The sequence below is a fragment of the Oncorhynchus clarkii genome, chromosome 33 (assembly GCF_045791955.1).
Source record: "Oncorhynchus clarkii lewisi isolate Uvic-CL-2024 chromosome 33, UVic_Ocla_1.0, whole genome shotgun sequence".
Classification (NCBI taxonomy): domain Eukaryota; kingdom Metazoa; phylum Chordata; class Actinopteri; order Salmoniformes; family Salmonidae; genus Oncorhynchus; species Oncorhynchus clarkii.
Genome location: NC_092179.1, coordinates 35,748,721 through 35,775,561, shown reverse-complemented (window position 1 = coordinate 35,775,561; position 26,841 = coordinate 35,748,721). Strand labels below are relative to the sequence as shown.

The window sequence follows — 26,841 nt, the reverse complement described above, 5'->3', positions numbered from 1 at the left end:
ACATCTCACCCTTCAACGACCCCCAGCCACATCTCACCCTTCAACGACCCCCAGCCACATCTCACCCTTCAACGACCCCCAGCCACATCTCACCCTTCAACGACCCCCAGCCACATCTCACCCTTCAACGAACCCCAGCCACATCTCACCCTTCAACGAACCCCAGCCACATCTCACCCTTCAACGACCTCCAGCCCAGCCACATCTCACCCTTCAACGACCTCCAGCCCAGCCACATCTCACCCTTCAAAGACCCCCAGCCAAGCCACATCTCACCCTTCAACGACCCCCAGCCACATCTCACCCTTCAACGACCCCCAGCCACATCTCACCCTTCAACGATCCCCAGCCACATCTCACCCTTCAACGACCCCCAGCCACATCTCACCCTTCAACGACCCCCAGCCACATCTCACCCTTCAACGACCCCCAGCCACATCTCACCCTTCAACGACCCCCAGCCACATCTCACCCTTCAACGAACCCCAGCCACATCTCACCCTTCAACGACCTCCGGCCCAGCCACATCTCACCCTTCAACGACCTCCGGCCGAGCCACATCTCACCCTTCAACGACCTCCGGCCCAGCCACATCTCACCCTTCAACGACCTCCGGCCCAGCCACATCTCACCCTTCAACGACCTCCGGCCCAGCCACATCTCACCCTTCAAAGACCCCCGGCCAAGCCACATCTCACCCTTCAACGACCCCCAGCCACATCTCACCCTTCAACGACCTCCAGCCCAGCCACATCTCACCCTACAACGACCTCCAGGCACATCTCACCCTTCAACGACCTCCGGCCCAGCCACATCTCACCCTTCAACGACCTCCGGCCCAGCCACATCTCACCCTTCAACGACCTCCGGCCCAGCCACATCTCACCCTTCAACGACCTCCGGCCCAGCCACATCTCACCCTTCAACGACCTCCGGCCCAGCCACATCTCACCCTTCAACGACCTCCGGCCCAGCCACATCTCACCCTTCAACGACCTCCGGCCCAGCCACATCTCACCCTTCAACGACCCCCGGCCCAGCCACATCTCACCCTTCAACGACCCCCAGCCACATCTCACCCTTCAACGACCTCCAGCCCAGCCACATCTCACCCTTCAACGACCTCCAGCCCAGCCACATCTCACCCTTCAACGACCTCCAGCCCAGCCACATCTCACCATTCAACGACCTCCAGCCCAGCCACATCTCACCCTTCAACGACCTCCGGCCCAGCCACATCTCACCCTTCAACGAACTCCGGCCCAGCCACATCTCACCCTTCAACGACCTCCGGCCCAGCCACATCTCACACTTCAACGACCTCCAGCCACATCTCACCCTTCAACGACCTCCAGCACAGCCACATCTCACCCTTCAACGACCCCCAGCCCAACCACATCACACCCTTCAACGACCCCCAGCCACATCTCACCCTTCAACGACCCCCAGCCACATCTCACCCTTCAACGACCCCCAGCCACATCTCACCCTTCAACGACCCCCAGCCACATCTCACCCTTCAACGACCCCCAGCCACATCTCACACTTCAACGACCCCCAGCCACATCTCACCCTTCAACGACCCCCAGCCCAACCACATCACACCCTTCAACGACCCCCAGCCACATCTCACCCTTCAACGACCCCCAGCCACATCTCACCCTTCAACGACCCCCAGCCCAGCCACATCTCACCCTTCAACGACCCCCAGCCCAACCACATCACACCCTTCAACGACCCCCAGCCACATCTCACCCTTCAACGACCCCCAGCCACATCTCACCCTATAACGACCCCCAGCCACATCTCACCCTTCAACGACCCCCAGCCACATCTCACCCTTCAACGACCCCCAGCCACATCTCACCCTTCAACGACCCCCAGCCACATCTCACCCTTCAACGACCCCCCGCCACATCTCACCCTTCAACGAACCCCAGCCACATCTCACCCTTCAACGAACCCCAGCCACATCTCACCCTTCAACGACCTCCAGCCCAGCCACATCTCACCCTTCAACGACCTCCAGCCCAGCCACATCTCACCCTTCAAAGACCCCCAGCCAAGCCACATCTCACCCTTCAACGACCCCCAGCCACATCTCACCCTTCAACGACCCCCAGCCACATCTCACCCTTCAACGACCCCCAGCCACATCTCACCCTTCAACGACCCCCAGCCACATCTCACCCTTCAACGACCCCCAGCCACATCTCACCCTTCAACGACCCCCAGCCACATCTCACCCTTCAACGACCCCCAGCCACATCTCACCCTTCAACGACCCCCAGCCACATCTCACCCTTCAACGAACCCCAGCCACATCTCACCCTTCAACGACCTCCGGCCCAGCCACATCTCACCCTTCAACGACCTCCGGCCGAGCCACATCTCACCCTTCAACGACCTCCGGCCCAGCCACATCTCACCCTTCAACGACCTCCGGCCCAGCCACATCTCACCCTTCAACGACCTCCGGCCCAGCCACATCTCACCCTTCAAAGACCCCCGGCCAAGCCACATCTCACCCTTCAACGACCCCCAGCCACATCTCACCCTTCAACGACCTCCAGCCCAGCCACATCTCACCCTACAACGACCTCCAGGCACATCTCACCCTTCAACGACCTCCGGCCCAGCCACATCTCACCCTTCAACGACCTCCGGCCCAGCCACATCTCACCCTTCAACGACCTCCGGCCCAGCCACATCTCACCCTTCAACGACCTCCGGCCCAGCCACATCTCACCCTTCAACGACCTCCGGCCCAGCCACATCTCACCCTTCAACGACCTCCGGCCCAGCCACATCTCACCCTTCAACGACCTCCGGCCCAGCCACATCTCACCCTTCAACGACCCCCGGCCCAGCCACATCTCACCCTTCAACGACCCCCAGCCACATCTCACCCTTCAACGACCTCCAGCCCAGCCACATCTCACCCTTCAACGACCTCCAGCCCAGCCACATCTCACCCTTCAACGACCTCCAGCCCAGCCACATCTCACCATTCAACGACCTCCAGCCCAGCCACATCTCACCCTTCAACGACCTCCGGCCCAGCCACATCTCACCCTTCAACGACCTCCAGCCCAGCCACATCTCACCCTTCAACGACCTCCGGCCCAGCCACATCTCACACTTCAACGACCTCCAGCCACATCTCACCCTTCAACGACCTCCAGCACAGCCACATCTCACCCTTCAACGACCCCCAGCCCAACCACATCACACCCTTCAACGACCCCCAGCCACATCTCACCCTTCAACGACCCCCAGCCACATCTCACCCTTCAACGACCCCCAGCCACATCTCACCCTTCAACGACCCCCAGCCACATCTCACCCTTCAACGACCCCCAGCCACATCTCACCCTTCAACGACCCCCAGCCACATCTCACCCTTCAACGACCCCCAGCCACATCTCACCCTTCAACGACCCCCAGCCACATCTCACCCTTCAACGACCCCCAGCCACATCTCACCCTTCAACGACCCCCAGCCACATCTCACCCTTCAACGACCCCCAGCCACATCTCCCCTTCAACGACCCCCAGCCACATCTCACCCTTCAACAACCCCCAGCCACATCTCAACCTTCAACGACACCCAGCCACATCTCAACCTTCAACGACCCCCAGCCACATCTCACCCTTCAACGACCTCCGGCCCAGCCACATCTCACCCTTCAACGACCCCCGGCAAAACCACATCTCACCCTTCAACGACCTCCAGCCACATCTCACCCTTCAACGACCTCCAGCCCAGCCACATCTCACCCTTCAACGACCTCCAGCCCAGCCACATCTTACCCTTCAACGACCTCCGGCCCAGCCACATCTCACCCTTCAAGGACCTCCGGCCCAGCCACATCTCACCCTTCAACGAACTCCGGCCCAGCCACATCTCACCCTTCAACGACCCCCAGCCACATCTCACCCTTCAACGACCCCCAGCCACATCTCACCCTTCAACGACCTCCAGCCCAGCCACATCTCACCATTCAACAACCCCCAGCCCACCCACATCTCACCCTTCAACGACCCCCAGCCACCACTCACCCTTCAACGACCTCCGGCCCAGCCACATCTCACCCTTCAACGACCTCCGGCCCAGCCACATCTCACCCTTCAACGACCTCCGGCCCAGCCACATCTCACCCTTCAACGACCTCCGGCCGAGCCACATCTCACCCTTCAACGACCTCCGGCCCAGCCACATCTCACCCTTCAACGACCTCCGGCCCAGCCTCATCTCACCCTTCAACGACCTCCGGCCCAGCCACATCTCACCCTTCAAAGACCCCCGGCCAAGCCACATCTCACCCTTCAACGACCCCCAGCCACATCTCACCCTTCAACGACCTCCAGCCCAGCCACATCTCACCCTACAACGACCTCCAGGCACATCTCACCCTTCAACGACCTCCGGCCCAGCCACATCTTACCCTTCAACGACCTCCGGCCCAGCCACATCTCACCCTTCAACGACCTCCGGCCCAGCCACATCTCACCCTTCAACGACCTCCGGCCCAGCCACATCTCACCCTTCAACGACCTCCGGCCCAGCCACATCTCACCCTTCAACGACCTCCGGCCCAGCCACATCTCACCCTTCAACGACCTCCGGCCCAGCCACATCTCACCCTTCAACGACCCCCGGCCCAGCCACATCTCACCCTTCAACGACCCCCAGCCACATCTCACCCTTCAACGACCTCCAGCCCAGCCACATCTCACCCTTCAACGACCTCCAGCCCAGCCACATCTCACCCTTCAACGACCTCCGGCCCAGCCACATCTCACCATTCAACGACCTCCGGCCCAGCCACATCTCACCCTTCAACGACCTCCGGCCCAGCCACATCTCACCCTTCAACGAACTCCGGCCCAGCCACATCTCACCCTTCAACGACCTCCGGCCCAGCCACATCTCACACTTCAACGACCTCCAGCCACATCTCACCCTTCAACGACCTCCAGCACAGCCACATCTCACCCTTCAACGACCCCCAGCCCAACCACATCACACCCTTCAACGACCCCCAGCCCAACCACATCACACCCTTCAACGACCCCCAGCCACATCTCACCCTTCAACGACCCCCAGCCACATCTCACCCTTCAACGACCCCCAGCCACATCTCACCCTTCAACGACCCCCAGCCACATCTCACCCTTCAACGACCCCCAGCCACATCTCACCCTTCAACGACCCCCAGCCACATCTCACCCTTCAACGACCCCCAGCCACATCTCACCCTTCAACGACCCCCAGCCACATCTCACCCTTCAACGACCCCCAGCCACATCTCACCCTTCAACGACCCCCAGCCACATCTCACCCTTCAACGACCCCCAGCCACATCTCACCCTTCAACAACCCCCAGCCACATCTCAACCTTCAACGACACCCAGCCACATCTCAACCTTCAACGACCCCCAGCCACATCTCACCCTTCAACGACCTCCGGCCCAGCCACATCTCACCCTTCAACGACCCCCGGCATAACCACATCTCACCCTTCAACGACCTCCAGCCACATCTCACCCTTCAACGACCTCCGGCCCAGCCACATCTCACCCTTCAACGACCTCCGGCCCAGCCACATCTTACCCTTCAACGACCCCCGGCCCAGCCACATCTCACCCTTCAACGACCTCCGGCCCAGCCACATCTCACCCTTCAATGACCTCCGGCCCAGCCACATCTCACCCTTCAACGAACTCCGGCCCAGCCACATCTCACCCTTCAACGACCCCCAGCCACATCTCACCCTTCAACGACCAGCAGCCACATCTCACCCTTCAACGACCCCCAGCCACATCTCACCCTTCAACGACCTCCAGCCCAGCCACATCTCACCATTCAACAACCCCCAGCCCAACCACATCTCACCCTTCAACGACCCACAGCCACATCTCACCCTTCAACAACCCCCAGCCACATCTCACCCTTCAACGACACCCAGCCACATCTCACCCTTCAACGACACCCAGCCACATCTCACCCTTCAACGACCCCCAGCCACATCTCACCCTTCAACGACCCCCAGCCACATCTCACCCTTCAACGACCTCCGGCCCAGCCACATCTCACCCTTCAACGACCCCCGGCACAACCACATCTCACACTTCAACGACCTATAGCCCAGCCACATCTCACCCTTCAACGACCTCCAGCCCAGCCACATCTCACCCTTCAACGACCCCCAGCCCAGCCACATCTCACCCTTCAACGACCCCCAGCCCAACCACATCACACCCTTCAACGACCCCCAGCCACATCTCACCCTTCAACGACCCCCAGCCACATCTCACCCTTCAACGACCCCCAGCCACATCTCACCCTTCAACGACCCCCAGCCACATCTCACCCTTCAACGACCCCCAGCCACATCTCACCCTTCAACGACCCCCAGCCACATCTCACCCTTCAACGAACCCCAGCCACATCTCACCCTTCAACGAACCCCAGCCACATCTCACCCTTCAACGACCTCCAGCCCAGCCACATCTCACCCTTCAACGACCTCCAGCCCAGCCACATCTCACCCTTCAAAGACCCCCAGCCAAGCCACATCTCACCCTTCAACGACCCCCAGCCACATCTCACCCTTCAACGACCTCCAGTCCAGCCACATCTCACCCTTCAACGACCCCCAGCCACATCTCACCCTTCAACGACCTCCAGCCCAGCCACATCTCACCCTTCAACGACCTCCAGCCCAGCCACATCTCACCCTTCAACGACCTCCAGCCCAGCCACATCTCACCATTCAACGACCTCCAGCCCAGCCACATCTCACCCTTCAACGACCTCCGGCCCAGCCACATCTAACCCTTCAACGAACTCCGGCCCAGCCACATCTCACACTTCAACGACCTCCAGCCACATCTCACCCTTCAACGACCTCCGGCCCAGCCACATCTCACCCTTCAACGACCTCCGGCCCAGCCACATCTCACCCTTCAACGACCTCCGGCCCAGCCACATCTCACCCTTCAACGACCTCCGGCCCAGCCACATCTCACCCTTCAACGACCTCCGGCCCAGCCACATCTCACCCTTCAACGACCTCCGGCCCAGCCACATCTCACCCTTCAACGACCTCCGGCCGAGCCACATCTCACCCTTCAACGACCTCCGGCCCAGCCACATCTCACCCTTCAACGACCTCCGGCCCAGCCACATCTCACCCTTCAAAGACCCCAGCCAAGCCACATCTCACCCTTCAACGACCCCCAGCCACATCTCACCCTTCAACGACCTCCAGCCCAGCCACATCTCACCCTACAACGACCTCCAGGCACATCTCACACTTCAACGACCTATAGCCCAGCCACATCTCACCCTTCAACGACCTCCAGCCCAGCCACATCTCACCCTTCAACGACCCCCAGCCCAGCCACATCTCACCCTTCAACGACCCCCAGCCCAACCACATCACACCCTTCAACGACCCCCAGCCACATCTCACCCTTCAACGACCCCCAGCCACATCTCACCCTTCAACGACCCCCAGCCACATCTCACCCTTCAACGACCCCCAGCCACATCTCACCCTTCAACGACCCCCAGCCACATCTCACCCTTCAACGAACCCCAGCCACATCTCACCCTTCAACGAACCCCAGCCACATCTCACCCTTCAACGACCTCCAGCCCAGCCACATCTCACCCTTCAACGACCTCCAGCCCAGCCACATCTCACCCTTCAAAGACCCCCAGCCAAGCCACATCTCACCCTTCAACGACCCCCAGCCACATCTCACCCTTCAACGACCTCCAGTCCAGCCACATCTCACCCTTCAACGACCCCCAGCCACATCTCACCCTTCAACGACCTCCAGCCCAGCCACATCTCACCCTTCAACGACCTCCAGCCCAGCCACATCTCACCCTTCAACGACCTCCAGCCCAGCCACATCTCACCATTCAACGACCTCCAGCCCAGCCACATCTCACCCTTCAACGACCTCCGGCCCAGCCACATCTAACCCTTCAACGAACTCCGGCCCAGCCACATCTCACACTTCAACGACCTCCAGCCACATCTCACCCTTCAACGACCTCCGGCCCAGCCACATCTCACCCTTCAACGACCTCCGGCCCAGCCACATCTCACCCTTCAACGACCTCCGGCCCAGCCACATCTCACCCTTCAACGACCTCCGGCCCAGCCACATCTCACCCTTCAACGACCTCCGGCCCAGCCACATCTCACCCTTCAACGACCTCCGGCCCAGCCACATCTCACCCTTCAACGACCTCCGGCCGAGCCACATCTCACCCTTCAACGACCTCCGGCCCAGCCACATCTCACCCTTCAACGACCTCCGGCCCAGCCACATCTCACCCTTCAAAGACCCCAGCCAAGCCACATCTCACCCTTCAACGACCCCCAGCCACATCTCACCCTTCAACGACCTCCAGCCCAGCCACATCTCACCCTACAACGACCTCCAGGCACATCTCACCCTTCAACGACCTCCAGTCCAGCCACATCTCACCCTTCAAAGACCCCCAGCCAAGCCACATCTCACCCTTCAACGACCCCCAGCCACATCTCACCCTTCAACGACCTCCAGTCCAGCCACATCTCACCCTTCAACGACCTCCGGCCCAGCCACATCTCACCCTTCAACGACCTCCGGCCCAGCCACATCTCACCCTTCAACGACCTCCGGCCCAGCCACATCTCACCCTTCAACGACCTCCGGCCCAGCCACATCTCACCCTTCAACGACCTCCGGCCCAGCCACATCTCACCCTTCAACGACCTCCGGCCCAGCCACATCTCACCCTTCAACGACCTCCGGCCCAGCCACATCTCACCCTTCAACGACCTCCAGCCCAGCCACATCTCACCCTTCAACGACCTCCAGCCCAGCCACATCTCACCCTTCAAAGACCCCAGCCAACCCACATCTCACCCTTCAACGACCCCCAGCCACATCTCACCCTTCAACGACCTCCAGCCCAGCCACATCTCACCCTACAACGACCTCCAGGCACATCTCACCCTTCAACGACCTCCGGCCCAGCCACATCTCACCCTTCAACGACCTCCGGCCCAGCCACATCTAACCCTTCAACGAACTCCGGCCCAGCCACATCTCACACTTCAACGACCTCCAGCCACATCTCACCCTTCAACGACCTCCGGCCCAGCCACATCTCACCCTTCAACGACCTCCGGCCCAGCCACATCTCACCCTTCAACGACCTCCGGCCCAGCCACATCTCACCCTTCAACGACCTCCGGCCCAGCCACATCTCACCCTTCAACGACCTCCGGCCCAGCCACATCTCACCCTTCAACGACCTCCGGCCCAGCCACATCTCACCCTTCAACGACCTCCGGCCGAGCCACATCTCACCCTTCAACGACCTCCGGCCCAGCCACATCTCACCCTTCAACGACCTCCGGCCCAGCCACATCTCACCCTTCAAAGACCCCAGCCAAGCCACATCTCACCCTTCAACGACCCCCAGCCACATCTCACCCTTCAACGACCTCCAGCCCAGCCACATCTCACCCTACAACGACCTCCAGGCACATCTCACACTTCAACGACCTATAGCCCAGCCACATCTCACCCTTCAACGACCTCCAGCCCAGCCACATCTCACCCTTCAACGCCCCCCAGCCCAGCCACATCTCACCCTTCAACGACCCCCAGCCCAACCACATCACACCCTTCAACGACCCCCAGCCACATCTCACCCTTCAACGACCCCCAGCCACATCTCACCCTTCAACGACCCCCAGCCACATCTCACCCTTCAACGACCCCCAGCCACATCTCACCCTTCAACGACCCCCAGCCACATCTCACCCTTCAACGACCCCCAGCCACATCTCACCCTTCAACGAACCCCAGCCACATCTCACCCTTCAACGAACCCCAGCCACATCTCACCCTTCAACGACCTCCAGCCCAGCCACATCTCACCCTTCAACGACCTCCAGCCCAGCCACATCTCACCCTTCAAAGACCCCCAGCCAAGCCACATCTCACCCTTCAACGACCCCCAGCCACATCTCACCCTTCAACGACCTCCAGTCCAGCCACATCTCACCCTTCAACGACCCCCAGCCACATCTCACCCTTCAACGACCTCCAGCCCAGCCACATCTCACCCTTCAACGACCTCCAGCCCAGCCACATCTCACCCTTCAACGACCTCCAGCCCAGCCACATCTCACCATTCAACGACCTCCAGCCCAGCCACATCTCACCCTTCAACGACCTCCGGCCCAGCCACATCTAACCCTTCAACGAACTCCGGCCCAGCCACATCTCACACTTCAACGACCTCCAGCCACATCTCACCCTTCAACGACCTCCGGCCCAGCCACATCTCACCCTTCAACGACCTCCGGCCCAGCCACATCTCACCCTTCAACGACCTCCGGCCCAGCCACATCTCACCCTTCAACGACCTCCGGCCCAGCCACATCTCACCCTTCAACGACCTCCGGCCCAGCCACATCTCACCCTTCAACGACCTCCGGCCCAGCCACATCTCACCCTTCAACGACCTCCGGCCGAGCCACATCTCACCCTTCAACGACCTCCGGCCCAGCCACATCTCACCCTTCAACGACCTCCGGCCCAGCCACATCTCACCCTTCAAAGACCCCAGCCAAGCCACATCTCACCCTTCAACGACCCCCAGCCACATCTCACCCTTCAACGACCTCCAGCCCCGCCACATCTCACCCTACAACGACCTCCAGGCACATCTCACCCTTCAACGACCTCCAGTCCAGCCACATCTCACCCTTCAAAGACCCCCAGCCAAGCCACATCTCACCCTTCAACGACCCCCAGCCACATCTCACCCTTCAACGACCTCCAGTCCAGCCACATCTCACCCTTCAACGACCTCCGGCCCAGCCACATCTCACCCTTCAACGACCTACGGCCCAGCCACATCTCACCCTTCAACGACCTCCGGCCCAGCCACATCTCACCCTTCAACGACCTCCGGCCCAGCCACATCTCACCCTTCAACGACCTCCGGCCGAGCCACATCTCACCCTTCAACGACCTCCGGCCCAGCCACATCTCACCCTTCAACGACCTCCGGCCGAGCCACATCTCACCCTTCAACGACCTCCGGCCCAGCCACATCTCACCCTTCAACGACCTCCAGCCCAGCCACATCTCACCCTTCAACGACCTCCAGCCCAGCCACATCTCACCCTTCAAAGACCCCAGCCAAGCCACATCTCACCCTTCAACGACCCCCAGCCACATCTCACCCTTCAACGACCTCCAGCCCAGCCACATCTCACCCTACAACGACCTCCAGGCACATCTCACCCTTCAACGACCTCCGGCCCAGCCACATCTCACCCTTCAACGACCTCCGGCCCAGCCACATCTCACCCTTCAACGACCTCCGGCCCAGCCACATCTCACCCTTCAACGACCTCCGGCCCAGCCACATCTCACCCTTCAACGACCTCCGGCCCAGCCACATCTCACCCTTCAACGACTTCCGGCCCAGCCACATCTCACCCTTCAACGACCCCCAGCCACATCTCACCCTTCAACGACCTCCAGCCCAGCCACATCTCACCCTTCAACGAACTCCAGCCCAGCCACATCTCACCCTTCAACGACCTCCCGCCCAGCCACATCTCACCCTTCAACGACCTCCGGCCCAGCCACATCTCACCCTTCAACGAACTCCGGCCCAGCCACATCTCACCCTTCAACGACCTCCGGCCCAGCCACATCTCACCCTTCAACGACCTCCGCCCCAGCCACATCTCACCCTTCAACGACCTCCGCCCCAGCCACATCTCACCCTTCAACGACCTCCAGCCACATCTCACCCTTCAACGACCTCCAGCCACATCTCACCCTTCAACGACCTCCAGCCACATCTCACCCTTCAACGACCTCCAGCCACATCTCACCCTTCAACGACCCCCAGCCACATCTCACCCTTCAACGACCCCCAGCCACATCTCACCCTTCAACGACCCCCAGCCACATCTCACCCTTCAACGACCCCCAGCCACATCTCACCCTTCAACGACCCCCAGCCACATCTCACCCTTCAACGACCCCCAGCCACATCTCACCCTTCAACGACCCCAGCCACATCTCCCCTTCAACGACCCCCAGCCACATCTCACCCTTCAACAACCCCCAGCCACATCTCAACCTTCAACGACACCCAGCCACATCTCAACCTTCAACGACCCCCAGCCACATCTCACCCTTCAACGACCTCCGGCCCAGCCACATCTCACCCTTCAACGACCCCCGGCATAACCACATCTCACCCTTCAACAACCCCCAGCCACATCTCACCCTTCAACGACCAGCAGCCACATCTCACCCTTCAACGACCCCCAGCCACATCTCACCCTTCAACGACCTCCAGCCCAGCCACATCTCACCATTCAACAACCCCCAGCCCACCCACATCTCACCCTTCAACGACCCCCAGCCACATCTCACCCTTCAACGACCTCCGGCCCAGCCACATCTCACCCTTCAACGACCTCCGGCCCAGCCACATCTCACCCTTCAACGACCTCCGGCCCAGCCACATCTCACCCTTCAACGACCTCCGGCCCAGCCACATCTCACCCTTCAACGACCTCCGGCCGAGCCACATCTCACCCTTCAACGACCTCCGGCCCAGCCACATCTCACCCTTCAACGACCTCCGGCCCAGCCACATCTCACCCTTCAACGACCTCCGGCCCAGCCACATCTCACCCTTCAAAGACCCCCGGCCAAGCCACATCTCACCCTTCAACGACCCCCAGCCACATCTCACCCTTCAACGACCTCCAGCCCAGCCACATCTCACCCTACAACGACCTCCAGGCACATCTCACCCTTCAACGACCTCCGGCCCAGCCACATCTCACCCTTCAACGACCTCCGGCCCAGCCACATCTCACCCTTCAACGACCTCCGGCCCAGCCACATCTCACCCTTCAACCTTCAACGACCTCCGGCCCAGCCACATCTCACCCTTCAACGACCTCCGGCCCAGCCACATCTCACCCTTCAACGACCTCCGGCCCAGCCACATCTCACCCTTCAACGACCTCCGGCCCAGCCACATCTCACCCTTCAACGACCCCCGGCCCAGCCACATCTCACCCTTCAACGACCCCCAGCCACATCTCACCCTTCAACGACCTCCAGCCCAGCCACATCTCACCCTTCAACGACCTCCGGCCCAGCCACATCTCACCCTTCAACGACCTCCGGCCCAGCCACATCTCACCATTCAACGACCTCCGGCCCAGCCACATCTCACCCTTCAACGACCTCCGGCCCAGCCACATCTCACCCTTCAACGAACTCCGGCCCAGCCACATCTCACCCTTCAACGACCTCCGGCCCAGCCACATCTCACACTTCAACGACCTCCAGCCACATCTCACCCTTCAACGACCTCCAGCACAGCCACATCTCACCCTTCAAAGACCCCCAGCCCAACCACATCACACCCTTCAACGACCCCCAGCCCAACCACATCACACCCTTCAACGACCCCCAGCCACATCTCACCCTTCAACGACCCCCAGCCACATCTCACCCTTCAACGACCCCCAGCCACATCTCACCCTTCAACGACCCCCAGCCACATCTCACCCTTCAACGACCCCCAGCCACATCTCACCCTTCAACGACCCCCAGCCACATCTCACCCTTCAACGACCCCCAGCCACATCTCACCCTTCAACGACCCCCAGCCACATCTCACCCTTCAACGACCCCCAGCCACATCTCCCCTTCAACGACCCCCAGCCACATCTCACCCTTCAACAACCCCCAGCCACATCTCAACCTTCAACGACACCCAGCCACATCTCAACCTTCAACGACCCCCAGCCACATCTCACCCTTCAACGACCTCCGGCCCAGCCACATCTCACCCTTCAACGACCCCCGGCATAACCACATCTCACCCTTCAACGACCTCCAGCCACATCTCACCCTTCAACGACCTCCGGCCCAGCCACATCTCACCCTTCAACGACCTCCGGCCCAGCCACATCTTACCCTTCAACGACCCCCGGCCCAGCCACATCTCACCCTTCAACGACCTCCGGCCCAGCCACATCTCACCCTTCAATGACCTCCGGCCCAGCCACATCTCACCCTTCAACGAACTCCGGCCCAGCCACATCTCACCCTTCAACGACCCCCAGCCACATCTCACCCTTCAACGACCAGCAGCCACATCTCACCCTTCAACGACCCCCAGCCACATCTCACCCTTCAACGACCTCCAGCCCAGCCACATCTCACCATTCAACAACCCCCAGCCCAACCACATCTCACCCTTCAACGACCCACAGCCACATCTCACCCTTCAACAACCCCCAGCCACATCTCACCCTTCAACGACACCCAGCCACATCTCACCCTTCAACGACACCCAGCCACATCTCACCCTTCAACGACCCCCAGCCACATCTCACCCTTCAACGACCCCCAGCCACATCTCACCCTTCAACGACCTCCGGCCCAGCCACATCTCACCCTTCAACGACCCCCGGCACAACCACATCTCACACTTCAACGACCTATAGCCCAGCCACATCTCACCCTTCAACGACCTCCAGCCCAGCCACATCTCACCCTTCAACGACCCCCAGCCCAGCCACATCTCACCCTTCAACGACCCCCACCCCAACCACATCACACCCTTCAACGACCCCCAGCCACATCTCACCCTTCAACGACCCCCAGCCACATCTCACCCTTCAACGACCCCCAGCCACATCTCACCCTTCAACGACCCCCAGCCACATCTCACCCTTCAACGACCCCCAGCCACATCTCACCCTTCAACGACCCCCAGCCACATCTCACCCTTCAACGACCCCCAGCCACATCTCACCCTTCAACAAACCCCAGCCACATCTCACCCTTCAACGAACCCCAGCCACATCTCACCCTTCAACGAACCCCAGCCACATCTCACCCTTCAACGACCTCCAGCCCAGCCACATCTCACCCTTCAACGACCTCCAGCCCAGCCACATCTCACCCTTCAAAGACCCCCAGCCAAGCCACATCTCACCCTTCAACGACCCCCAGCCACATCTCACCCTTCAACGACCTCCAGTCCAGCCACATCTCACCCTTCAACGACCCCCAGCCACATCTCACCCTTCAACGACCTCCAGCCCAGCCACATCTCACCCTTCAACGACCTCCAGCCCAGCCACATCTCACCCTTCAACGACCTCCAGCCCAGCCACATCTCACCCTTCAACGACCTCCGGCCCAGCCACATCTCACCCTTCAACGAACTCCGGCCCAGCCACATCTCACACTTCAACGACCTCCAGCCACATCTCACCCTTCAACGACCTCCGGCCCAGCCACATCTCACCCTTCAACGACCTCCGGCCCAGCCACATCTCACCCTTCAACGACCTCCGGCCCAGCCACATCTCACCCTTCAACGACCTCCGGCCCAGCCACATCTCACCCTTCAACGACCTCCGGCCCAGCCACATCTCACCCTTCAACGACCTCCGGCCCAGCCACATCTCACCCTTCAACGACCTCCGGCCGAGCCACATCTCACCCTTCAACGACCTCCGGCCCAGCCACATCTCACCCTTCAACGACCTCCGGCCCAGCCACATCTCACCCTTCAAAGACCCCAGCCAAGCCACATCTCACCCTTCAACGACCCCCAGCCACATCTCACCCTTCAACGACCTCCAGCCCAGCCACATCTCACCCTACAACGACCTCCAGGCACATCTCACCCTTCAACGACCTCCAGTCCAGCCACATCTCACCCTTCAAAGACCCCCAGCCAAGCCACATCTCACCCTTCAACGACCCCCAGCCACATTTCACCCTTCAACGACCTCCAGTCCAGCCACATCTCACCCTTCAACGACCTCCGGCCCAGCCACATCTCACCCTTCAACGACCTCCGGCCCAGCCACATCTCACCCTTCAACGACCTCCGGCCCAGCCACATCTCACCCTTCAACGACCTCCGGCCCAGCCACATCTCACCCTTCAACGACCTCCGGCCCAGCCACATCTCACCCTTCAACGACCTCCGGCCCAGCCACATCTCACCCTTCAACGACCTCCGGCCCAGCCACATCTCACCCTTCAACGACCTCCGGCCCAGCCACATCTCACCCTTCAACGACCTCCGGCCCAGCCACATTTCACCCTTCAACGACCTCCGGCCGAGCCACATCTCACCCTTCAACGACCTCCGGCCCAGCCACATCTCACCCTTCAACGACCTCCAGCCCAGCCACATCTCACCCTTCAACGACCTCCAGCCCAGCCACATCTCACCCTTCAAAGACCCCAGCCAAGCCACATCTCACCCTTCAACGACCCCCAGCCACATCTCACCCTTCAACAACCTCCAGCCCAGCCACATCTCACCCTACAACGACCTCCAGGCACATCTCACCCTTCAACGACCTCCGGCCCAGCCACATCTCACCCTTCAACGACCTCCGGCCCAGCCACATCTCACCCTTCAACGACCTCCGGCCCAGCCACATCTCACCCTTCAACGACCTCCGGCCCAGCCACATCTCACCCTTCAACGACTTCCGGCCCAGCCACATCTCACCCTTCAACGACCCCCAGCCACATCTCACCCTTCAACGACCTCCAGCCCAGCCACATCTCACCCTTCAACGACCTCCAGCCCAGCCACATCTCACCATTCAACGACCTCCAGCCCAGCCACATCTCACCCTTCAACGAACTCCGGCCCAGCCACATCTCACCCTTCAACGAACTCCGGCCCAGCCACATCTCACCCTTCAACGACCTCCGGCCCAGCCACATCTCACCCTTCAACGACCTCCGCCCCAGCCACATCTCACCCTTCAACGACCTCCGCCCCAGCCACATCTCACCCTTCAACGACCTCCAGCCACATCTCACCCTTCAACGACCTCCAGCCACATCTCACCCTTCAACGACCTCCAGCCACATCTCACCCTTCAACGACCTCCAGCCACATCTCACCCTTCAACGAACTCCAGCCCAGCCACATCTCACCCTTCAACGACCTCCAGCCCAGCCACATCTCACCCTTCAACGACCTCCAGCCCAGCCACATCTCACCCTTCAACGACCTCCAGCCCAGCCACATCTTACCCTTCAACAACCCCCAGCCCAGCCACATCTCACCCTTCAACGACCTCCAGCCACATCTCACCCTTCAACGACCTCCAGCCCAGCCACATCTCACCCTTCAACGAACTCCAGCCCAGCCACATCTCACCATTCAACGACCTCCAGCCCAGCCACATCTCACCCTTCAACGACCTCCAGCCAAGCCACATCTCACCCTTCAACGACCTCCAGCCACATCTCACCCTTCAACGACCTCCAGCCCAGCCACATCTCACCCTTCAACGACCTCCAGCCCAGCCACATCTCACCCTTCAACGACCTCCAGCCCAGCCACATCTTACCCTTCAACGACCCCCAGCCCAACCACATCTCACCCTTCAACGACCTCCAGCCACATCTCACCCTTCAACGACCCCCAGCCACATCTCACCCTTCAACGACCTCCAGCCCAGCCAGTAGAACATTGGACTAGTAACCAGCAGGTAGCCTAGTGGGTAGAAGATTGGACTAGTAACCAGCAGGTAGCCTAGTGGTTAGAGCGTTGGACCAGTAACCAGCAGGTAGCCTAGTGGTTAGAACGTTGGACTAGTAACCAGCAGGTAGCCTAGTGGTTAGAGCGTTGGGCCAGTAACCAGCAGGTAGCCTAGTGGTTAGAGCGTTGGACAAGTAACCAGCAGGTAGCCTAGTGGTTAGAGCGTTGGACCAGTAACCAGCAGGTAGAGCGTTGGACCAGTAACCAGCAGGTAGCTTAGTGGTTAGAGTGTTGGGTCAGTAACCAGCAGGTAGCTTAGTGGTTAGAGCGTTGGGTCAGTAACCAGCAGGTAGCTTAGTGGTTAGAGCATTGGACTAGTAACCAGCAGGTAGCCTAGTGGGTAGAACATTGGACAAGTAACCAGCAGGTAGCCTAGTGGGTAGAAGATTGGACTAGTAACCAGCAGGTAGCCTAGTGGTTAGAGCGTTGGACTAGTAACCAGCAGGTAGCCTAGTGGTTAGAACGTTGGACTAGTAACCAGCAGGTAGCCTAGTGGTTAGAGCGTTGGACTAGTAACCAGCAGGTAGCCTAGTGGTTAGAGCGTTGGACCAGTAACCAGCAGGTAGCCTAGTGGTTAGAACGTTGGACTAGTAACCAGCAGGTAGCCTAGTGGTTAGAGCGTTGGGCCAGTAACCAGCAGGTAGCCTAGTGGTTAGAGCGTTGGACAAGTAACCAGCAGGTAGCCTAGTGGTTAGAGCGTTGGACCAGTAACCAGCAGGTAGAGCGTTGGACCAGTAACCAGCAGGTAGCTTAGTGGTTAGAGTGTTGGGTCAGTAACCAGCAGGTAGCTTAGTGGTTAGAGCGTTGGGTCAGTAACCAGCAGGTAGCCTAGTGGTTAGAGCGTTGGACAAGTAACCAGCAGGTAGCCTAGTGGTTAGAGCGTTGGGCCAGTAACCAGCAGGTAGCCTAGTGGTTAGAGCATTGGACAAGTAACCAGCAGGTAGCCTAGTGGTTAGGGCATTGGACAAGTAACCAGCAGGTAGCCTAGTGGTTAGAGCGTTGGACCAGTAACCAGCAGGTAGAGCGTTGGACCAGTAACCAGCAGGTAGCTTAGTGGTTAGAGTGTTGGGTCAGTAACCAGCAGGTAGCTTAGTGGTTAGAGCGTTGGGTCAGTAACCAGCAGGTAGCTTAGTGGTTAGAGCATTGGACTAGTAACCAGCAGGTAGCCTAGTGGTTAGAGCATTGGACTTGGAACCAGCAGGTAGCCTAGTGGTTAGTGTTGGACTAGTAACCAGCAGGTAGCCTAGTGGTTAGAGCGTTGGACTAGTAACCAGCAGGTAGCCTAGTGGTTAGAGTGTTGGGTCAGTAACCAGCAGGTAGCTTAGTGGTTAGAGCATTGGACTAGTAACCAGCAGGTAGCTTAGTGGTTAGAGCATTGGACTTGGAACCAGCAGGTAGCCTAGTGGTTAGAGAGTTGGACTAGTAACCAGCAGGTAGCTTAGTGGTTAGAGCATTGGACTTGGAACCAGCAGGTAGCTTAGTGGTTAGAGCATTGGACTTGGAACCAGCAGGTAGCCTAGTGGTTAGAGCATTGGACTAGTAACCAGCAGGTAGCTTAGTGGTTAGAGCATTGGACTAGTAACCAGCAGGTAGCCTAGTGGTTAGAGCAGGTAGCCTATTGGTTAGAGCGTTGGACTAGTAACCAGCAGGTAGACTAGTGGTTAGAGCATTGGACTTGGAACCAGCAGGTAGCCTAGTGGTTAGAGCAGGTAGCCTAGTGGTTAGAGCATTGGACTTGGAACCAGAAGGTAGCCTAGTGGTTAGAGCATTGGACTTGGAACCAGCAGGTAGCCTAGTGGTTAGAGCGTTGGACTAGTAACCAGCAGGTAGCCTAGTGGTTAGAGCAGGTAGCCTAGTGGTTAGAGTGTTGGACTAGTAACCAGCAGGTAGCCTAGTGGTTAGAGCAGGTAGCCTAGTGGTTAGAGTGTTGGACCAGTAACCAGAAGGTAGCCTAGTGGTTAGAGCATTGGACTTGGAACCAGCAGGTAGCCTAGTGGTTAGAGCAGGTAGCCTAGTGGTTAGAGTGTTGGACCAGTAACCAGAAGGTAGCCTAGTGGTTAGAGCATTGGACTTGGAACCAGCAGGTAGCCTAGTGGTTAGAGCGTTGGACTTGGAACCAGGAGGTAGCCTAGTGGTTAGAGCGTTGGACTAGTAACCAGCAGGTAGCTTAGTGGTTAGAGCGTTGGACTTGGAACCAGGAGGTAGCAAGATGGAATCCCCGAGCTGACAAGATAAAAATCTGTCGTTCTGCCCCTGAACAGCCTAAATAAGAATTTGTTCTTAACCGACTTGCCTAGTTAAAAACATTTTTTAAAGAGTTTTGCAGAGTACTTACTACATTTTTAATCAAAAAATTCTAAATGTTGGAAACAGTTTCAGGATGTTTAGAAAGCGAAGAACCCCGTGAGCAGAACTTTGAAATCGTAACAACTACTTTCATTCTTCTACTGCATCTGTTAACAGCCTTTTATAGACTAACGGACAGGGAACCTGACGGGAGGGAAAGGGACCGCGATAGGGAACCTGACGGGAGGGAAAGGGACCGCGATAGGGAACCTGACGGGAGGAAAAGGGACTGCGATAGGGAACCTGACGGGAGGGAAAGGGACCGCGATAGGGAACCTGACGGGAGGGAAAGGGACCGCGATATGGAACCTGACCGCGATAGGGAACCTGACGGGAGGGAAAGGGACCGCGATATGGAACCTGACCGCGATAGGGAACCTGACTGTGTAAACAACATTCAACAATTGTCTAACAAAATATGAGCAGAAAAGTAGAGTACACACATGTTATGGTGTAACATTGAGAAAGCTTAGGCTATATGGACAGAAGATAAACTGTGTTTAAAAAGACCAGGAGTCCAGGAAACTACAGAAGTGGAAATGTCCATATTGTGAAATCGTGTTTGCTTCCCTGATAATAAATCAGCCAATCATGATCAACCCACCCCTTCTAAAAAGTACACAAAAAGGATGGATAAGAGTCGCAAGCACATTATTTTTCTTGTCGGGCTGAAAACCAACTGGAAAAAGACAGCTAACCGTCCCAACAATGCATGTAAGTTGAAGGGTTCATTTTACAACTGAAACATTTTACAGACTGTTTATATGTAAACAGACACGCATTTCCATATATTGAGCAGAAAATTATGTTGTTTCACACATGGAATGACATAAAATACATCCACATTTAGTAGGCTCTCTGTGTTCCAGGCCCTGAGGATTCTCCATGTGTTGCTGCTGTCAGTAGCAGTTCATTCTAAGGGGCTGATGTTCCAGCCTCTGGACTGTGCTGATATCTACAACGACGGCTCTAAGACCAGTGGTGTCTACAGGATGTACCCTGCTGGACCCAACTCTCCTCGATACGTCTACTGTGATATGGACACCGACGGAGGGAAATGGACTGTGAGTAGGTCACCTAGTAGGAAACTATTTAACCTCTTTATCCTACCCCCTCCTTTTTCGAACATTCTGTTAAAAATCGCGCAACATTTCAGCGTCCTGCTACTCATGCCAGGAATATAGTATTTGCATATGATTAGTATGTGTGGATAGAAAACACTCTGAAGTTTCTAAAACTGGTTAAATCACGGCTGTGACTAAAACTGGTCAATGAAATCTGAAAAAAGTATCCATGCGCCCCTTTCATGGATTATTTAAAGGAAACCAAATTTAATATGGAGACGATGCAATTCCTACCGCTTCCACACGATGTCGCCAAAAACGTCATTTTCATTGACAAAAATCCTTTGAGACATTACAAATAGATCCGTGATTCCATCCAGCCTACCTCAATCGATTTTGGAAGATTGAAAAATGGACACTGTTTTCTTTTGTAGCTGCTATTGAATACAGATCGCCCAGTGATCAATTTGATCGCTTATTAACGTTTACAAATACCTAAAGTTGGGTTATAAAAGTAGGTTGAAGTGTTTTGTCAAAGAATATAGGCAACTTATATCATTTTTAAACATGACGTTGCGTGTTGGAAGAGAGCTTTTTTCGTGATGCAGACAGGCTATACAAATGGATATTTTGGGCATTCATGGACGGATTTATTCGGGAAAAAGACCAATTTGTGATGTTTATGGGACATATAGGAGTGCCAACAAAGAATATCATCAAAGGTAATGAATGTTTTATATTTTATTTCTGCGTTTTTGTGTAGCGCCGGCTACGCTAATTATTTTGTTTACGTCGCCTTCAGGCATTTTGGGGTGTTGCATGCTATCAGATAATAGCTTCTCATGCTTTCGCCGAAAAGCATTTTAAAAATCTGACTTGTTGGCTAGATTCACAACGAGTGTAGCTTTAATTCAATACCCTGCATGTGTGTTTTAATGAACGTTTGAGTTTTAACGAGTACATTTAGCATTTAGCGTAGCGCATTTGCATTTCCAGGTGCCTACTTGAGACGTCTGCGTCTCAAGTAGGAGCAAGAAGTTAAACGGAGTACATAACCAGTGTTCAGACCAGACTAGAGTCGGCCTCAACCCCTCCAGACCATACTAGTCAGCCTCAACCCCTCCAGACCATACTAGTCAGCCTCAACCCCTCCAGACCAGACTAGTCAGCCTCAACTTCTCCAGACCATACTAGTCAGCTTCAACCCCTCCAGACCAGACTAGAGTCAGCCTCAACCCCTCCAGACCAGACTAGTCAGCATCAACCCCTCCAGACCAGACTAGAGTCAGCCTCAACCCCTCCAGACCAGACTAGAGTCAGCCTCAACCCCTCCAGACCAGACTAGAGTCAGCCTCAACCCCTCCAGACCAGACTAGAGTCAGCCTCAACCCCTCCAGACCAGACTAGAGTCAGCCTCAACCCCTCCAGACCAGACTAGAGTCAGCATCAACCCCTCCAGACCAGACTAGAGTCAGCATCAACCCCTCCAGACCAGACTAGAGTCAGCCTCAACCCCTCCAGACCAGACTAGAGTCAGCATCAACCCCTCCAGACCAGACTAGAGTCAGCATCAACCCCTCCAGACCAGACTAGAGTCAGCCTCAACCCCTCCAGACCATACTAGTCAGCCTCAACCCCTCCAGACCATACTAGTCAGCATCAACCCCTCCAGACCATACTAGTCAGCATCAACCCCTCCAGACCATACTAGTCAGCCAGATTAGAGGTCTGATCAACCGTTGGTACTGAATTCTCCTGAGTCAGTACTTGACGACATGGCCTAGATGCTTACAATTTCTCCTCTCCTCTCCTCTTCTCTTCCCCTCCTTCCAGGTGTTTCAGAGGAGGATGGATGGAACAGTGAACTTCTACAGAGGATGGGACCAGTACAAGAACGGCTTTGGACACGCAGCAGGAGAGTACTGGCTGGGTAAAGGACTTCTTTCAAAAAGCCTCATCAAGGACAGATCATCCATGGAAAAACCCTGGATAATATAAATTAATCATTGGGTTGTTAAATTGACTTCTCTGTTATAGTGATGTTGTTGTGACGGTCAGTAGTTAGGCAGGACCAATCGCAACAAGGCCAAATCACAACAAGGCCAAATCACAACAGGACCAAATCACAACAGGACCAAATCACAACAGGACCAATCCCCTTTAGTCGGTGTGTAAAACCAGTGCGTCTAGAAAAGCAACCTCCCACACTACTCCAAAGCAGTTAAAAAATAACATGTACAAAAATATATTCACTAAATTAATAGTCACCTAATTAATATATTCACTTAATATATTCACTTCCAGTCAAGAGTTTGGACACACCCTTCTCATTCAAGGGCTTTTCTTTATTTTTTACTATGTTCTACATTGTAGAATAACAGTGAAGACATCAAAACTATGAAATAACACATGGAATCTGGTAGTAACCAAAAAAAAGTGTTACATCAAAATATATTTTATATTTGAGATTCTTCAAGGTAGCCACCCTTTTGCCTTGATGACAGCTTTGTTCACTCTCGGCATTCTCTCAACCAGCTTCAACTGGAATTTATTTTCCAACAGTACCAAACTTTTGACTGGTACAGTATATACAAAAAAAATGAAGCAAGCTGTGCTGACCGAAGACATGACTCTCCGGTCCGGCCCGAAGACATGACTTTCCTGTGCTGACCGAAGACATGACTTTCCTGTGCTGACCGAAGACATGACTTTCCTGTGCTGACCGAAGACATGACTTTCCTGTGCTGACCGAAGACATGACTTTCCTGTGCTGACCGAAGACATGACTTTCCTGTGCTGACCGAAGACATGACTTTCCTGTGCTGACCGAAGACATGACTTTCCTGTGCTGACCGAAGACATGACTTTCCTGTGCTGACCGAAGACATGACTTTCCTGTGCTGACCGAAGACATGACTTTCCTGTGCTGACCGAAGACATGACTTTCCTGTGCTGACCGAAGACATGACTCTCCTGTGCTGACCGAAGACATGACTCTCTGTGCTGACCGAAGACATGACTCTCTGTGCTGACCGAAGACATGACTCTCTGTGCTGACCGAAGACATGACTCTCTGTGCTGACCGAAGACATGACTCTCTGTGCTGACCGAAGACATGACTCTCTGTGCTGACCGAAGACATGACTCTCTGTTCTGACCGAAGACATGACTCTCTGTTCTGACCGAAGACATGACTCTCTGTTCTGACCGAAGACATGACTTTCCCGTGCTGACCGAAGACATGACTTTCCCGTGCTGACCGAAGACATGACTTTCCCGTGCTGACCGAAGACATGACTTTCCCGTGCTGACCGAAGACATGACTCTCTGTGCTGACCGAAGACATGACTCTCCGTTCTGACCGAAGACATGACTTTCCCTTGCTGACCGAAGACATGACTTTCCCTTGCTGACCGAAGACATGACTTTCCCTTGCTGACCGAAGACATGACTCTCCCTTGCTGACCGAAGACATGACTCTCCCTTGCTGACCGAAGACATGACTCTCCCTTGCTGACCGAAGACATGACTCTCCCGTGCTGACCGAAGACATGACTCTCCCGTGCTGACCGAAGACATGACTCTCCCGTGCTGACCGAAGACATGACTCTCCCTTGCTGACCGAAGACATGACTCTCCCTTGCTGACCGAAGACATGACTCTCCCTTGCTGACCGAAGACATGACTCTCCCTTGCTGACCGAAGACATGACTCTCCCTTGCTGACCGAAGACATGACTTTCCCTTGCTGACCGAAGACATGACTCTCCCTTGCTGACCGAAGACATGACTCTCCCTTGCTGACCGAAGACATGACTCTCCCTTGCTGACCGAAGACATGACTCTCCTTGCTGACCGAAGACATGACTCTCCCTTGCTGACCGAAGACATGACTCTCCCTTGCTGACCGAAGACATGACTCTCCCTTGCTGACCGAAGACATGACTCTCCTTGCTGACCGAAGACATCTGCATGATAGAAATAGAGATCCTTTTAAAAACTCAACTCTTGACCTCGACGCCAGCGCCACTAAATTTTTTCACATTGTTTCTCTTCCTCAGGGACTGGTTTAGACCTGGGACACCAGGTAGAAGAGAAAACCAGCAGCCTGTGAACCTGGTAAGGGGTAACAGTTGAATATCTCTGTTCTAAAAAAGGTTCCCCTCTCGTCTGTTCGATGCAGGTCTGGACACCATCTACCTCCTGACCCTGAAAAAGAATTACGAGTTGAGGGTGGACATGGAGGACTTTGACGGACAGAAAGCCTACGCTTTCTACTCCTCCTTCGCCATCTCTCCCAAAGTCACAGATCCTGAACTGGATGGCTACAAACTCCAGGTTACTGGCTTTAAAGATGGAGGAGCAGGTGAGAACAGTTTAAACTTCCTTAGAGAAACATCTGGGCTGTATTCATTAGTCCAGAGTTCAGCTAAGTTCCCTCATTCGGTTCTGTTTGATTCCTAGTGAATACAACCTGATCTGATACAAGCTGATCTGGGATCAGTTTATTGGAGATCATAATGAATAGTATTACATAGAAAGGACAGGGGGGGGGCGTACAGATACACCATCTTAGAGCTGATCTGGGATCAGTTTATTAGAGATCATAATGAATAGTATTACATAGAAAGGACGGCGGGGGCTGGTCCTAGATCATACTGTGACATAGTAGACTGATTTTGACCAGGGCTCTGATAGGTTACATAACATCTGACCTGTGTTTCCTGCTTGAACCAAGGGGACTCTCTCACCTATCACAGCGGTATGAAGTTCTCCACCTTCGACCGAGACCAGGACATCAACTGTGCAGTCAACGCGGTCGGAGGTTACTGGTACAACGAGTGTTACTTCTCAAACCCAAACGGTCTTTATACATGGGGATTGAACTCACAGATTGGAGTCAACTGGAGGGGATGGAAGACCTTCTACTCTGTGAAAGCCATATCCATGAAGATTAGGCCTGTGAACCTGTGAAGGTCCTTCACAAAGTCCTTTAGTTAAAACACGGTTATATGAACTGCAGAATAATGGCTGGAACAGAGCGAATGGAATGGCATCAAACACATGGCATTAAAATGTAAACCATTTTTGATGCATTTGATACTATTCCAGCTATTACGCTACAGTCAGTACCACGAGCCCGTCCTCCGCAATTACGGTGCCATCAACCTCCTGTGCCTCTCACTCACCTGTGGTTCGGAATAAATTGACCACCCCATTTAACACATCCTTTGATGCGACTATACCTCGCATGCTTTTACTATCTCAGAACCCCAAGAATGTAATTATAATCTATCTAATCTAATATAATTAAAACATGCAAATGTCTTCCATTCTATGCACAGATTGATCTCAGTCAGTTGTCCTATAAAACTAAAAACTGTCGCGTGAAAAATGCTGCTTTTCATAGCTCATATTCTGTTAAACCCAAATCATGTTGTTGACTCGTTCCTATACTGGTATTTGTGTCTGGGGCTGTTGTGGTGGCCATATTACCGCCACATCGGCAGTCATGAGTCAAGACCACAGTCACATTCCTGCTGAGTCAACTTCCATCTCCTTTAATTAACTCTGGACATGGTGGTTACACCCAACTGACTATGCACCAATCAGGTCACTAACGGCCTGGTCCTTGGTAGAACCAAACTGATTACACACCAATCAGGTCCTAACGGCCTGGTCCTTGGTAGAACCCAACTGACTACACACCAATCAGGTCCTAACGGCCTGGTCCTTGGTAGAACCCAACTGACTACACACC

General features: G+C 55.9%; 2 protein-coding genes across 2 annotated transcripts in view; one reads left to right on the top strand and one right to left on the bottom strand.

Annotated features, from left to right (window-relative positions):
- The window catches only part of LOC139393028 (uncharacterized protein KIAA0930 homolog), an 87,795-nt gene that overhangs the window by 38,886 nt on the left and 22,068 nt on the right, over positions 1–26,841 (bottom strand). The window lies entirely within an intron of this gene.
- LOC139393029 (microfibril-associated glycoprotein 4-like) lies at positions 20,661–26,475 on the top strand. Its single transcript, XM_071141348.1, has 5 exons — positions 20,661–20,731; positions 20,887–21,081; positions 22,915–23,011; positions 25,264–25,446; positions 25,819–26,475. Exons 1-5 carry the CDS (start codon positions 20,726–20,728, stop codon positions 26,052–26,054), a joined length of 717 nt encoding a protein of 238 aa, XP_070997449.1. The 5' UTR covers positions 20,661–20,725; the 3' UTR covers positions 26,055–26,475.

Bases quoted from the DNA above. Each gene is read 5' to 3' on its own strand.
- LOC139393029 (XM_071141348.1), top strand. The intron at 21,082-22,914 runs GTGAGTAGGTCA...CCCTCCTTCCAG, and splicing joins CCGACGGAGGGAAATGGACT to GTGTTTCAGAGGAGGATGGA. The intron at 23,012-25,263 runs GTAAAGGACTTC...TGTTCGATGCAG, and splicing joins AGCAGGAGAGTACTGGCTGG to GTCTGGACACCATCTACCTC.